This window comes from Anopheles coluzzii, chromosome 2 (genome assembly GCF_943734685.1).
Source record: "Anopheles coluzzii chromosome 2, AcolN3, whole genome shotgun sequence".
Lineage (NCBI taxonomy): Eukaryota > Metazoa > Arthropoda > Insecta > Diptera > Culicidae > Anopheles > Anopheles coluzzii.
Genome location: NC_064670.1, coordinates 122,127,793 through 122,143,542, shown reverse-complemented (window position 1 = coordinate 122,143,542; position 15,750 = coordinate 122,127,793). Strand labels below are relative to the sequence as shown.

Sequence of the window (15,750 nt, the reverse complement as noted above, 5' to 3'; positions counted from 1 at the left end):
ACAAGTGTAAAGTTTGCATTTGAATGCGGACCTTGCTGATATATTAATGTGTATGTGTTTCTATTCGGCGTGATAATGTAAGCTGCCTCAGCGAATCATTAGCCTACACGCACCACACAGCTGTACACAAGCCCACAGCTTACAGTCTACTTGGTTTTTATTTTATTTATTTGCTTCTGAAACCAACAACGAGCAGGACAATGTACAAGGGTGCACCTACAAGGAAAGCACCGGTTCCATCGGTCCTGGAAAAACGTCGAAAAAATGTATTTCTCTACTAAAGTAATGCAACCGTTCCTTACGAATTCCTTACGAATCGCTTCCCGTTTTTTCTCCATTTTATTGACCACCAGTCACTTTTACGCGCACACAAGGCCCACACCACATGGTTTTTTTCGTTCGTTTTTGTTTTGGGGCAGGGTGGGCCAATCAGTCCTCTGGTGGTACGTACGATCAGATCAGTCATCGATCAGTGTCAGTCGTGTGGGGGTGTTTCAGTCAGTCAGTGAGACAAATTTGATCTAGAACCCTAGAACTACCCGAGAAGGCTTGGCTTCTGCTTCGCTACACTCACTTTCGCTTGTTATCACGTTTCACTTTTCACACATTCACACAAAAAATGCTCTCTCCCCAGAGATATGAAACCTGAATCTAATGTGTGTCTACGCTTGCGTAGTGGTTCGATTAATGTTTGATGGCTGGCTGGGGATTGGCTTAGCTCTACGTTTGCTTTAAGATACATCTAATAGGGATAGGGGGATATGATGTGTTTTGCTGCCTAATTATTATTACTTTTAGGTGAAACACGGGACATCCTTAACACCTTCAAAGCTGGTTCGCTTGCCGTTATAGTACGATAACATGTGGTCTATAGTTTGTTTTTGCTTACTGAAGATCGAGTTGATGCTACAAGTATGAAAGCATTAATCATTGATAAACGATGTTTGTTTGGGTTTCATTCATTCATTCATTTCCACTATTGACTTTGAACGTTTTGTTGTATGTTTTGAGGTATATTTGCGATTTACTTTGAACGAACGTTTATTTGCTTGTTGTTTACTTCCGTTTTTCTTCTTCTCTCTGTTCCATTCTATCTAACAAACTCTTCGACAGTATCTTACTGTAACTCTTTTTTCATTTGCCTATTATATTGATAAATATTGCACAATTTGTCTTTTACTTTTGCTCGTTTGTGTACTGTGAGTTGCCATTTTTGTGTTTGTGACGTTCGCGTTTCCATTTATGAGGTTCATGTGGTTGATTTGAACATTTTGACTCATGGTAAAGCCACACCTGTTACGGGTGTTTTGAAAATTTTACTAAAATTTACGCTAGGATTAATGCGGTAAAAAGAATTGGACTAATCGCTGGCGCTTTTTTCTTCCCCAGGAGCTGTCCGGTCATTTGATCGGTTTGCTTGGTTCGGCCAGCAAGATAAATAATTTTACTCTGATAAATAAGTATTCATACTAGCATTGAAACTAGCATTTAGTTTCCCTTTCCTTCTCGCTCGCACTGTCACACACACACACTGCTTTTGACGTGGATTAAAATTACGCTTACTATCAAATAGAATGTTCTAGTACGGACATCTAGCTTAAACTACATGTTGTCTATAATGATATTGGTTTTGCTTCACATCGAATCACACCCACCACCCAGTCGGGCTCAGCAGTTATGGAAAAATTTGACTAAAATTAACTAATATTGCGCACATATCTTCCCCCTTCCCGATTCGGGCATTCCATGATGAGAAGCATTCATCTGTGATCATGTTTCGTGTTTGTTGTGTACAACCTTAAGCTAATCGAAATTTCACTCTTGCCTGTGTATTTATTTAAGTTTTCCGTTGACCCTTATCAATGTTTTTTTTTTACTATTATTTCAAAGTCGAAAACAGTACAACTAATACGCTGAGAAAACACTGAGAGACGTGACATTTTTTTCCCTTAAACTTGCCTTATCCTCCGATCACGATCACGATTTAGTTGCTTTGGACCACACCGATAAGTTTGGGTTTTTTTCTGAATAAAGTGGGGAAAAAACATGAGATCCTCGAGAGCATGAGATCCTTACGTTGCTACCGACCCGGCTGTAAATGCTATGACAATTATTACTAGAAATGGATTCAAAAAATCAAATGTATATTTATGTATTGTATATCTTATGGTGCGTAAAAAATCGTGCAAAATGTGTCTATTGTGCTTCACGTCTTCGGCCTACGTCTCGCCAGCTCCGTACCATTCCGTACCGAGGAAACCGTTGTTGCTTCATTTATCTAACATGTTTGCTTTGCTGCTTCGCTTCGCCCCTTTTTCAAACACCGATATTAACACGATCGATTCAATGTTCGTTTGCTCATAAGTAAGTTTGCTTATTTGACGTCCAGCGTTACGCGGGGGCTGTTTTATGTGTGTGGGTGTGGGTGTGTGTGTATGTTGTTGGGGTTTGCACGACATTCAAAGTTTAGATTAAATTTTATCACATCCAGTTTGCCAATTAATTCAATTAGTTCAATACCATACCTGCACTATGCTCTAATTCCGAACTTCTTCCAACATTTTTCCACCATGTTTTACACAGCCAATCATCGTTTCAGCAAAAAAAAAACCCCAACCCAACGTTGGTTTTGGAGAACGAGGTTGTTCTGGACAATGCGTAGCTCCTGGTTTTTTTGAGGGAAGGTTCCCTGCTGCAGTTCTGCATAAAATGCTTCCACCTTGTGGCTTAGCTACACTAGCAATGCTGTTTTCAGACTTTTTCATACACTCTTGTGTGTTCTGATTTTTGTTTTCCAACTGCTCGAACACTTTCATCCCCTGGTTCGATCAAACCGTGTAGTGTGAAACTCTCAGTTTCCAGTAGAGAATATGTACTTTTTTCATGAATTTGTTTGTGTGTCTTGGGTTTTTAAGTTTCATTTTACTAATTCAGTCTTTTCCATTAGATTAGCTTACACCAAACATTGCGCCTTTATCTTCACACTAATCTCACGCCATTTTATGTAGTTTAGAGTAGCAACAGATTTTTAGTTTCATCGCCTCAATGTTGCAGTGTGAATCAACAAAAACACCTAAATTGATCGGTTTGCTGGTAGTGCAGCAGTATTAGCTAGCGTATTAATGATCCAGATTGGGTGATAAGAGTTTTTGAGTATTGTTTTTGTTTTTAAATATATTTTAGACTACCTACATCTGCTCCAAATGCTTGCGACAAAACTCGTCACAGTCCAAATGATACAGCAATAGTAAAATATAGTAAAACAAAATACATTGAAAAAGCTATTTGACGAGCAATTAGGAAACTGTTATACGCTTGCCTCTCGCTCCGTCAATTTACGCCTGAAGGTATACCTCACGCATTACACCACACAGAAATAACGGAAACTGGTTTGAGGAAAAGTCCGCGGAACGGCTTTATACCGAGCTAAATGATGAAAAACAAGGCAAAAATAAAGCTGTAAACATATCATGTGCAACATATAACGAGAACAAAGAACAGAAAAAAACCAAAAAGTAGAAGAAATTATAATTTATATAGCGTTTTATTCGTCACATCTCGGCAGAAACGCGCGTAATCTTAAAAAGTAATTATATAATTTTACACCACGGTTGGCCGCGCCATTTACAACAAAATATGCACAGTTGTTTGTTTTCCCTTCTCCTTCTTGCACTTTGCTTAACCATTCACTAGCTCTCTGTTTTGTGTGTTCTTACGTATTCACTATCTTCCTTAGCCGGTTGTGTTTTTGTTTTGCTTTTCCGTTTTATCCTTGCTTTGTAATCTTGCAACCATTACACACTATTCTCACACGCTCTTAACTTTTTTTATACAAACTATTTATAAACAATCCGGTGCACTCCGATCAGGGAGCGCTTAAACTAATGTTTCTTAATAATTCTCAATTATAAAACAGGTTTGCAACAGTATTTTTTTTAAAATAGCATCCACTCTTATACATACACACACATATAAGCACAGTCGAATCAATGTCGCTTTCGTACGAGTGCCGCCATCGCCTCTCTGACGTTGTTTGATATTTTTGTGTGTTTGTTTTTTTCTGTTTTGTTTGCCTATCTTTTCGTACTGTCGTTTGTTGGCTGTGGTTTGTTAGTGTTTGTTTGTTTTCTATATTTTATGGTTTTAACATTTTACTATACGCTATTGAAGCTATTTTAACATTTCTGGGTTCGCTTATAAACAACGGTACACAGGGGGGAGGGTAATTGATCGGTGTAAATTGTGTTCAGATTTCCTTTTGCAACATTGCTGTCTGTTGCGATTCGCAACCAAAAAAAGGTTGCAAAAACTTGCTTTTACATTGAGAAACCCAAAAGGCTCCCAAGTGGTTGTTGCTGATATGGTGTGATACTTTATGGAAATTAAAACAAAAAAAAGTGGATTGCTCTCTAGCTTTAGCTCACTTTAAAAGAAAAGGCAATAAAACGGTGGTGCCTTGTTTTGTACGCACAACAAAACGCAACTTTTCCTATGCACATAAGTAGAAGCCTATATTTTTGATTGTTTGTTTCATCATCGCTTTTGAAATGTACACTCACACACAGTTAAAAAAAACGCACGCACACACGCGCTAATGTGACAAATACTCTTCCCGGAGGCAAAGAAAGCAGACGAATAAATTAATGAGATCAAGATTCTAAACACAACACAAAAAAAGCAAAAACGAAAAGAAAGTAAAAGTGAGAATAAAACAAAACATAAGACTCATTAATAAAGTAAACAACCGAATTGAAAATAATAAACTTCAAACTCAAAAAGGGAAACCAATCGGGCAAGCAAGCGCCACTCTCCGCTACGGTCCCCTTTTCTGTTCGTATCTTCGTATCTGTGTTCTCTCTTTTCTTTTTCCTCGCGATTTTCTAGTAGTACCCTTCACGCTGGTCTCGTAGTGAGTAGGAGCTTGTTCTACCGGGAGTATCGTCATTCATGCTTCATCATGGAGTTTTGTATTAAAAAAATAGAGGACACTTCCGGTTGCAGTGGCAGCAAGTCCAATTCACACGGAAAAGGCAGTGGAAAGCTATAGCAGAATGATTGCAGAGACCGAGCGTCGCCCTAAGTAAACTCCTCCGTTTCCAGATTGCTTCTCTTACTCTGCAGTAAAGGTAAAACGTTGAGCTAAACTCTAAAAGTAGTAGTAGTAGTATGCGGTAGTAGTAGTCGCTGTAGTAGTAGATCGAAATTAAAGTAACAAAATTAGGTGTTGCTGTGTGAACGGAGCTTGCTTGGGAGAGCGTGTAAACCTAAACCCTAGCCGTACTAAAATACAAAACTCACTCCGGAGTCTTCCGAAACCTCCCTCTTTACATTTTTACAGTGCTGAACAGGGCAGCATTACTAGCACAAACTTAAATGGTATGATTTGTAAAACATAAAATGTACACCAACACGACAGTAGCTTTAAACACTAGTAGCGAAACGATGGTAGGATCCTTTGCTCCTTGTCTACTCGCTTTCTTGCTGCTTGTATGTCTTAAAACAAAACACTAACCCGACTTATAGAACAACTATCTTACAAAATCGTAATTACAAATGAGAAACTTTCCGAACCTAGCAAAACACGCACACGAACCAAACAATATCTCTCACGCAGGTTATTTGATGAGATTTAATAAAAAAAACGTAAAACAAACCAAAAAAACAAAACATAAAAAAGCGATAAAAGTTAAGCTCAAAAACTAAAATCATTTCCAAACGTATTGTTGTGTGTGTGTGACAATTCTGTGTACATTTTAGCGGTTTTGGACAGTGTTCTTTATCCAATTTCCGACTGTTTGTTTTTGCTGTTTGCTTAACTATTTCAACGGGGGAACGTGGACGAGAATAAACTCTATTCCATAAACACTATTCACTATTGCCAGTAACAACTTATGCTTTATGTGTGTGTTTGTGTTTTCTTCTTGTTCTTCTTCTCTTTTTGTACTCTCTTATTTCTTCAATCTTTCTGTATTGCGTTTGATGGTTGCTGTCTTATGGATGGATTTATGATGGTTAGCAACACAATTTCCGGCTCATTCCTGTTTGTTTTGTAAATTGTACTAATTTATATGTTTTGTTGTTGTTATTGTTGCAATTCTGAGCTTTCTGTGGAGCTTTCCAGAAGCTTCTCTTACTTTGTGTGTATGTGTGTGTTATTGTCTTTATGAGTGTTTTAATTTGATTTAAAACATTCGTCGGTTGGATGTATTCTAAAAAAAATGTATAAGAACGTACACCTTTGAGCGCGCCTCTCTTGTTCAAAAAGTTTAACATAGAACCTATCCATTTTCCCCTACACGCGTGGGGAAAGTGGGTGAGGTGGGGGGCAACATTAACACTAGAGTGATAACAAACGAATCATAATTACAAAAAAAAAACTTAAAGAAAGGACGAATAAATATCAAAGTGGTAAAACGATCCAATTGTACAAAGGGCTTTGAGGGGAGGTTTGGGGGTAAGGGGTAGACTCCAGTTGGGAGAGCGGGGGTACAGCCGTACGGAGACTCGCAGACGTCAGTGAAGTGGCCGGCGAGCAACCAGCACCAAGCGATTGTTCCGGCTATTTTCCACGCACGCACGGAAAAGTCACACAGCAGGAGCAGAAGTAGGCAGCTCTCACTCACTCTCTCTCTCTCTCTCTCTCTCGCTCTGTTTTCTGGAAGCAAGCGGACTAGCGTTGGATTGGTGGTTGTTGCTGATCCTGTCGGTCGGACGGTGTACGTTCCGTGGGCCGCATCGTCGAGCTACAACGGGTGCGGCCCCGGCGCGGACTTCAGGCCCCGGTACAGTCGATCTCGACGATGTCCTTCGGCACGTCCACAAACTGGTACACCAGCCGCTGCCCGTCCACCTTCGCCAGGATGCCGCGCTGGTAGTAGTAGCGCAGTGCCCGGCCCATCGTCTCGTAGTTCATGTCCGGCTTGTTCTTGTGCATGCCCCACAGCTTCGAGACGGCCTTCGAGTCGACCAGCTTGAACACGCCCTTGTCCCGGTTGGTCCACTTGATGAAGCGCGGGCAGTACTCGCGGTCCTGCAGCAGCTTCAGCAGAAACTCCCACAGGTAGGTGGTGGAACCTTCGCGCGACTTCCGCTTCACGCCCATCTCCAGCTTCGGCTTCTTCGGTTTCTTCAGCTTGCGCGGCTGAAAGCCCAGCTCGAGCATGTAGGACAGATCGTCGGGACAGCTGGACGACACGCTGTGCGGTCCGTGCTGCCCGTGATGGCCGAGCCCGATCCCGTTCGCCATCAGTGCGGCGGCAGCGGCGGCGGCCGAGTTTGCCCCGCCACCAACAACATGCCCCGAGCCGGCGTGCCCGTGATGTCCCAGGCCGTGCTGCTGGCCCAGATGGGCACCGTGATGGTGGCCGTTGGGATTGCCGGCATGGTGTGGCGCAGCAAGGTGGCCGTGCTGTCCCATCGTACCATTGCTTGCGAGCGGTCCATTCGCGCCGGTTCCAGCGCTACGTCCCAACGCACCAGCAGCACCGGTCGGGCCGTTGCTGGCCGTTCCGTTGGTGGCGCCACCGGAAGCGAAGTGATTGGCCGCTGCTGCAGCCGCTGCGGCCGCTGCCGATGGGTAGCCGTTCGGCGAGTTCATCGAATGCAGGTAGTGATAGTTGTCCGACACTGTGGGAAGAAAAGAAGGGAAGAGAAAGCGCTCGGTCAGTAATTGCAGAATCAGTCATTCCCCAGTGACATTGAACTTGAATAGGATGAGGTGGAAGAAGAGAGGAGGAGCATTGGAGGGTCTAGAAGTGGGGTTGGCGGGAGCTGATTAGCGTTAAGCAGTAGTGCGTGGTGATAGTAGGAGGAAACAGCTGTAATGGGCGGTCTTGCTCCCCATTGAGCGAACCTGGCAGGGGTTCTCGCTTATCAGTAGTCAGCGGGTCACCACGAAGCATTTCCTCGTTTGAACGCAAAAAATGCACATGTTGGCTTGTTGGCGCGTGTGTGTGTGTATGAGTGTGCAGTTTTTTTCCTTTTTAAGAGGCAGGTTTTAAGGGCTTAGTGACAAGGAGGGTTGCTAAGCTTTCGCGCGTTATCGTTCGATGGCACGGTGGAGTGTGGACGAGCCTTCGAATGCGCTTTAATTAATTTTAACTTTGTCCAAAACTTCTGAATGGTGCACACCTGCCTGTCTGAAGTGCTGGGTATTTGGGAGTGATAGTAGCGGGAAATCCTATTGCTTACATTCTACTAGAAAGTAGAGAGTTGTAGTCTAGACAAATACAATCGCACTTCGGAAGCCGTTGGAAACACCGATCGACCGGTAGATCCTATCAGAGCTAGTGAATCAGAGGTGAAGGCATCCCAATGTTTGTCCACCCCGAGAGGCTCGAGGGCGGAAGTGTTGTACCCCGTGGTTCAAGTGGTACTTCTCGAACAGGGAGCTCTAATATTTACCACCACACTTACGAAAATATGGGTGAACAATTAAGTGGCCCACAGGCATACATTGTATCAGGGCGCGCACCAACCAGAGCTTCTCGTGTGCTTCTAAACCCACAAATGCACTGTTGAGGGTCGCAGATGTAGCACGAAGATGATGATGGTGGAGATAATGAACGGGGGTTATCTTGTCGTGCGTCGTTCGAGATTTTGTTTCAGATGTTGCAAGCTCTGCAAGCTCAGCACTCGTTTCATGTAACAACTGCAATTCTGGATAGAATCCAACAGAGATAATTGCAACAAAAAGAGAACTGCTTCTTCTTCACTCCTCATTCGTCCGGCCGGCAGCAGCTCGATTGACGGACAATGTGCATCTCCTAAACACACAAACCATCATCGCCCAGGCGGTCGCTCATAACCCGTTCGGGTTCCGGAGCACAAAGTCTTCCCGATCTAAGAAGTCGACGCGCCTTAGAACGGCTGCGGACCAATGACCAGGAAGCAAAGTGCCGCGTGACCTTCAAACGTTCCCGCTGGAGAAGATCCAAGCAAGAGATGCATCCCGAGGGAGATGATGATGATGCGCACACCTGAACCGCCAGGTTTGCGTCGTTCCCTTCTTCCCGTTTTGGGTGGTGTTGCCTTCTCGCTCGAGTTGTTCCATAAAAATGCTTCTTCCATTCCTTTCCTGCTTTTCGTCTGTGGTTCGCAACGAAGTTTCCGCGAGCCATGCGCGTGCATTCGCTGATGCATTCCGGGTGCATCGCGCTGCTTCTTCGATTCTCGCAATCGTTCTCGCGCACAGCACTCTCGCTGCTCTTGCTGCGTTACTCCCGGAGGGTGATTATGTTTTTAAAAGCCATTATCGTAATCTCTTTGAATCATCGAATACTTCTGGTATTCTGGTATTGTGGCTGTTTGGTGGAGTATGTATTTAAGGGATTTCGACCCTCAAGCTCCACAAAAGCTCCTTCACGTTGGTCGCTTTATAATTTGAGTGGAAAACAAAAGCATTGGAAAGGAGAAACGAGAAAGATAAGACGAGCTGGAAGTTTTCAAAGTAGTTTCCACTTTCCCCTTTTTACTGGAGCACCTTCCGCTCCTCTAAACATTTTCCCAATTGCATAGGCTGCATGCGCTACCGCCAGTTGCGAACAGAAGGCAACACAAAAAAACAAAAAATGCAACAACTTCGCTTCTAAACACACACACTGAAGACGCGGTATACCGCACAGGAATGTGCATGTGGCGGACCGCCATCGAATCCCGCGAGTAAACGTGTGAAGGGGTGAATTAGAGGGAGCGGAACGCGTCAGTACAAACGATGACGATGAAGACGATGGCGACGACGCAAAACGTCTCTGTGTAGAAACGAAGAACACAAACAAAAAAAAACGCGACGGAAACGAAGGGCAGAAGCGAAGAAAAACTAACTAACAAGTGACCTTCTATAGAGCGATCACCCTGCAAATCCAACGCCTGCAACGCCACCACCCCTATACCCCCCAGTGTCCCTTGGTGGTGGTGGTGGTGCGCAAATGCACATAAAAATGCATCGATGCTGCCACAGTACACACAGCGGTGCACTGTGCGCGGTTTTGCCGTTTTCTTATGCTGCTGCTTGTGGCAGTGTTTTGTTTCTGCGTTGAATGTGAAATCTTCAGCTCTAAGCCAGGGGGGAAGGAGGAAGGGTAGGGGCAGTGAGGATGAGGGAAGCAACTCTAAGCCCGCGCGAGTGCTCTGTGTGCTCGTTGCCACGCGTTCGGCCGTACAGGGCGCGCGATGAGTGAGTGTGAGTGCGCAGCGCTGTGATGCATCTCTTCTGACTGACGCGTATTGTTTCTCCTCTTTTCGCAACACACACCCGAAGAACACGTTCAAGCAGGCAAGTATAACAGTGTGTGGCGTGTAGAACAGTTTAGTAAGAAATGAAACGAAAAAAAATAACCCCTGAATCTTATACACCAGCTGATGGGTGGGCTATTTTCGTGTGTAGATGACTTCCTCCAGCGAGAAGCAACGATGTACGACGTGATGCAATTGCACTCTTTGCACCGTTCGGTTGAGTCAAGAATAGCTGGCGCGAGAGTTTCCGGAACGTGAGAAAACGGAGAAGAATGCACACAAGCCGAAGCAAATCGGAAGGAAATGACCGATGAAGCCATCCGACCGACGCGCAATACACAAACTTCCTTTAGCGACAACTCGAGCGGCGTGGCAGGTTATTTTTAATGCCGGCAAATTCTTATTGGATTGGGAAAAGGAGTCGTTTTTGTTTTGCTGGGTTTTCCTGTTGGTTCATCCCGTGTGCCTGCTGCATCATCGCTGCAGCACGTGCAGCATTTAAAGTCCATAGCGAGAGAGAGAGAGAGAGAGAGAGAGAGAGGGAACGGGAGTGCTTGGGAAGAAGAAGGAGGAGCTTCCCGCTGCCTTTTGCTTTCGGGGTGAAAGCACTGGAAAGTGGCACGGAGGGTGTGTTTTTCGCAAGTGAGTGTCACCTTGAGTCCCTTGAGGATGGGAAAACACACCGGTATGGCGCAAGCCGTCGTCAAACGATGCGCTCACGTGCTTTTAGATTTTTGGGGGGAAGTTGCTTACAAAAATGCATTCTTCAGGAAGTTGGATTTGAACCCATTCCCACTGACACACTGAAAGCATTTCGTGCCCGCAAAGTGCTCGGGGTGAATGTTTTGCATTACATTATACTATTTTAAATTATTTCATACTTCCCACCACCTCCCTTTTTTATTTACATAGCGCGAGGTGAGCAGTAATTGATTGCGCTAATTCTTGCGTCGTCGTTTTGCGCTGTCCTCTCCTTCGTCCTCCCCTCGAAATAACAAACCCGGTGGTCGCGGTGCGCATGCCACCACGCACATCATCATCAGCAGCAGCAGCCCGGGCTAGCAGCCGGGGACCGACCGGCCGACCGACCACCTCCACCACGATGGTCATCGACACATTGTCTTTGGTTGCATTCGCTGAAGGTCACCTGGGTGGCGCTCGTTTGGCGGTGGTGTGGTGTGGTGGCAGATTGTGCAAACACGTCCGGTTGCGTATTGCGCCACTGACACCCGCTTCACGCCAAGCTTTTCGTTGGTGCGATTCAATTCCGCGTAAAAAAGAGACTCCAGAACAGGGAATTACAACGGCTTGATTTGCGAGATGTGCGGTATTAAGGGCGGAAGCTCTCATCTTGCCGGAGGTGCCGTCGTGGAGAGGTTATCTAATCAAATTAGAGATCGGACAAGCGAGCCAACAAGCGAGCCAACAACCGAAAAGGCTTCCCTCCGTTTGTGGGCTGAACGAAGGCGATAATGAGGCTTTTGGCGAACGGAAGAGAACTTCTGATGGTGTAATGATGGCCATTCTACCAGGATCTGCAAAGGGCTTTGTGGGATAAGCGGTGCTCCCTGTTGATGCGCTACCTATTCAATCAACGATTTAATGTACGAATTCTGGTGGTTTGTCTGTGCACAGTGCACAACAACAACATGTGTGTTATTTAACCTGCTCAAGAGAGCACCCCATATCTGTCTGGAGCAAAGCGAGAATTAAACGCACACAGACTTGCGGTGCATCCCGACACTGCTCCAAAAGAAACGGATGTGCAGCTGACGAAACAGACCAGACAGGAACAAAAAAAAAAAAAACAAAACGCAGGAGCAGACAAAATCAAGATCATCAGCAGAAGACACAGCAGAACAGAAGAGGGCACCACCACTCCCCCAAAAAAATAAAAAGAACCTGTCCGACGTTTGGTACCGTGGTCCAGTGTCTGGAGTACAGCAGACGGAAGCAGACGAAAAACTAATTGCCGTTGGGCATGTCGGGCAGTAACAGCAACAACAGCAAAAAAAGTTCAGGAAGTTACCTGGTGTGTCTGGAGTGTGTTTCCGTGTGAATGCGATTTGACTGCGATTTGCATGCGCAATTTCACGAAAGTGCAATCGCTGGAGACACGTTCGTTTCCTCCAATTCTTGTGCGGCCGTTTGGAGCTGGAGGGCTGGCACGTCGGGACGCACACACATACCGTCTTTCGGTTACGATTAGGGGGTCGCCTCTTCCGCCCCAGACATGGAGTCGATTAATGGTCGATTTTATTTCACCAATTGTTGAGTGAACGTGACAGAGCAGGGCAGTAGAAGGGGCCTTCGGTGCCATAAGGAACTCCAAGTTTTACCCACAAACCAAATCGGGACGTTAGAATTGTTCCAGTGGAATGATGTTTCTGGAAGGTACACGCCGGAAGTGTTTAATAATGTTTAAGTGGGCGGGGGTTGTTTTGCTGCTTTTTTTTTTGGGAGGAAGTGATGATGAGGTCTATTTCACGCTGCTTGTGTGGCTGTGTGTGTCTGGGTAACTAAGACACTCCGAGGCCGCTATAAAATCACTCTCGCGAGCGAGGGTCCGAGCGAGTAATCGGTTACGACAAGGCTTGTTAGGAAATGGAAGGAAATTAATTGGTGACACCGAATTTAACAGTCGCACACACACACACACCCTGCCCGGAATATGTATGTCCGGACGTGCGGAAGATACTTTAACAGCTCGTAAAAAAGCGGCGAATTCAGCTATTCGCCACAAATCTTCCCGCTCCGCAGGCAGTCTCTGGGTGTATGTCACCGTGTTTTGGGGCCAACATTGTCCCGTGCCCGAACGACGATGATGATGCTCGATGCTGATGATGAGCATGGAAGATGAAGTGGAGCAAGCAGTGTTGGTGCCACGATCGAATCAATTAGCGGCGGAGCGAAAAAATGCGAACGAGCAGCGCAAGGCGCAGCTAAACAAAAAAAAAATGGCGGACAGGAAACGCATAAAAATAAATTCCACCAGTTTTCCTCCGAAATAAAGACTTCGATTGAGCGGGTCGTGCCGTACCGGAGAGGTTCTGGTATTTACAGAGCCTGGTTAATTTTATCTGGATTCCCAGCTACCACCACCCAGCCACCACCCAGACAGTACGCATCTGCCTCTGGATGGTCGGAGAAATGTGATCTTCGTACCGGCGTACCGTACCGTCAACACACACACACACACACAGAGGAGTTGATTCTTCTTCCATCACTAAAACCGTTCGTCGCTTACCACGCTTTTACGGAGGTTTTGTTTGATTGCTTAATTTGACTCAATTTCGGTGCGGTGCGTCTTGGCGTACGCGGCGGCGTCGTTCGCGCCCCAGCGTGTAGGATCTGTTTCGCACAACACACACACACATACAAAAAAAGGTCAATGATCGCGAGGTGCGTGATACGGCTAACGGCACGAAACGGGTAAGACGCAGTCCGGGGAGTCGCTTTATGACTTCCATACGCAGTGTGTTTGTGTTTGGACGAAAAGCGAAATTAATCACCGATGCAGTTGCCACCCAGCTCCCGACACTCCGCGCGCAAAGCGCAACAAAAAGGTATCATGTTGCGGCGGTTGCTTGCGCATCGTCGAAGTTAAATTCGCAACCAAAACGGCACTTGCGGCGCGCCAGTAGGTTGAAGAACAAAAAAGTCGTTCAAATTGATGCGGAGACAGATGCAAGATGCTAATGCTGAAACGGAAGTTGGTCGGCAACGATACCCAGCCCAGTCTGAGATGGGACCAGCACGATACAGACTGCGCCCGTTCGTCCCTATGGAAACAGGTAGTGCCTTTCTGGAAGGGATGCGTGAAGAATAAATTATCCCTCTTTTTGTGTGTTTGCATTCTTCTAGTGATAGGCTCTCCAGCAGGAAATAGACCCACTTCCGAGGTGTGAAAGTGATTAGCATTGGTGTGAGCTGATCGGAAGCACGAACACTGATCATATCGAACGCATCCTCCACGACCTTGCGCGCAATGCAAAGATGGATGTCCTCCAGTTATTTATGGGCATTTAAAGTGGTGGAATGTGCAGTCCCATGTCCCCCTCAGAGGTATATAAAGGGGTTGGTGGTGCATTTACACAAACAAGTGTTGCACACACACACACACACACACACACACTGGAGTGGTGCTTCCAACATCGATTCGTTGCTCGGCTTTCGTAAGGCTTCAGGCAAACTTCAAGGGCTGCCAACGGCAACTAGCGTTGCAAATAGCCGGAAGGAAGGAATTGGCTAAACACCTTCCACACGACCCATGAGTCTCGTGCAGGGCGGTGTTGCCGTTGCGTCAGCAACACCCCCACCCCCCCTTAAAGAACCATTACCAAAGCGCGAGACGTTGGAGAACATCCGCAGCTCTGGTTCGCTAAGCGGCTGTTTCATAAGTAGAGCGACAGAACGCGGGCTGGAATGTCGGAATCGAAATGGGAAAAGGGGCTATTAGAGAAGAGGTCTCTTCAGACACCGAACGCACCACGATGAATCACGACCACACGGGCAGGTTTTACCCATGTCGAGATTGACGATTCTTCGCACGTACCTGCGGTGAGCGCGTCTGAAAGGCATTTCCTTGGTCTGAAAGGCAATGGTGTTACTTCCGGTTTTGCAAATTCCAATCCAGTTGCACGCCACAAGAAGGGTTTGCAAAACTTTCGAACCGATTCGATACGCGGCGCCCGACCTTAAAGCAAAAGGGCCTCAGTTTCACCCCTGTCCGGGTGTGTGGCCTTCGGGGGCAAGGTGCAGCACGTGCATATGGTGGTGTATGATGGAAGTTGGTGCGCTCTGTGCTGCCTTACCATAACTTATTACAGGATATTGCAGTTTTTTTTCCTCCACTGTGTGTCTCTCTCTCTCTCTCTCGGAAAAGCGTGTTGTTTGTGCTAGTGTCATGGTGGTGGACACTCCAACTCCACCCCACGCCGCCCAAGAAGCTTAAACATAGAACGAATTTGTAATGGAGCACACACGCCTGCTGCAGCGAAGCAAAACAACCAAGCCAGCCCGAAAAAGGGAAAAGCCGCGGTGTTTTGTTTTTCCTTTCGTGCGTCGCTCGCGGATGTCTTCGTTTGCATAACCACACACACAGAGGGCAGCGGGTGAGAGGCGTGGGGACAGCGAGCCACACTGCACTGGCTTTGCATCAGCGGTGTGCCATAGAAGCCCAAGAACTGACCTTCAGCAAGTCGCAACAACGAAAACGGAACGCGCGGACGTAGCAAACACAACAACGGCCCCAAACCAAAAACGGTACCGTGACGGCGCCATTATACGCCAGCTCTTATGGTGGCGAGGGGGGGTTTTGTTGCAAATCCAAGCGGAAGTGTGTGTGTGTGTGTGTCGGATTGTCGGTGAAACCCATCTTGGTAAGCGGCGACCGGCCAGTCGCTGGGGGTTCGCTGCATAAGGGCTGGGCTTTACGTGAGTTATTCGCTGAGGTAATGCATCGGGCAAGAAACCCTCCCCCCCGGGTGGTCCGCTTGGAGGGGGGAGGAGGAAGCG

At 46.3% G+C, this 15,750-nt stretch overlaps 1 protein-coding gene across 1 annotated transcript in view; it reads right to left on the bottom strand.

Annotated features, from left to right (window-relative positions):
- Positions 1-3,525: 3,525 nt before the first annotated feature.
- Positions 3,526-15,750, bottom strand: part of LOC120947847 (ecdysone-induced protein 74EF-like) — a 215,061-nt gene continuing 202,836 nt past the window's right edge. Inside the window, 2 exon segments of the mRNA XM_049605120.1 lie at positions 3,526-6,835; positions 6,838-7,626. Coding sequence (XP_049461077.1) covers positions 6,744-6,835; positions 6,838-7,626 — 881 coding nt within the window. The 3' untranslated portion in view covers positions 3,526-6,743.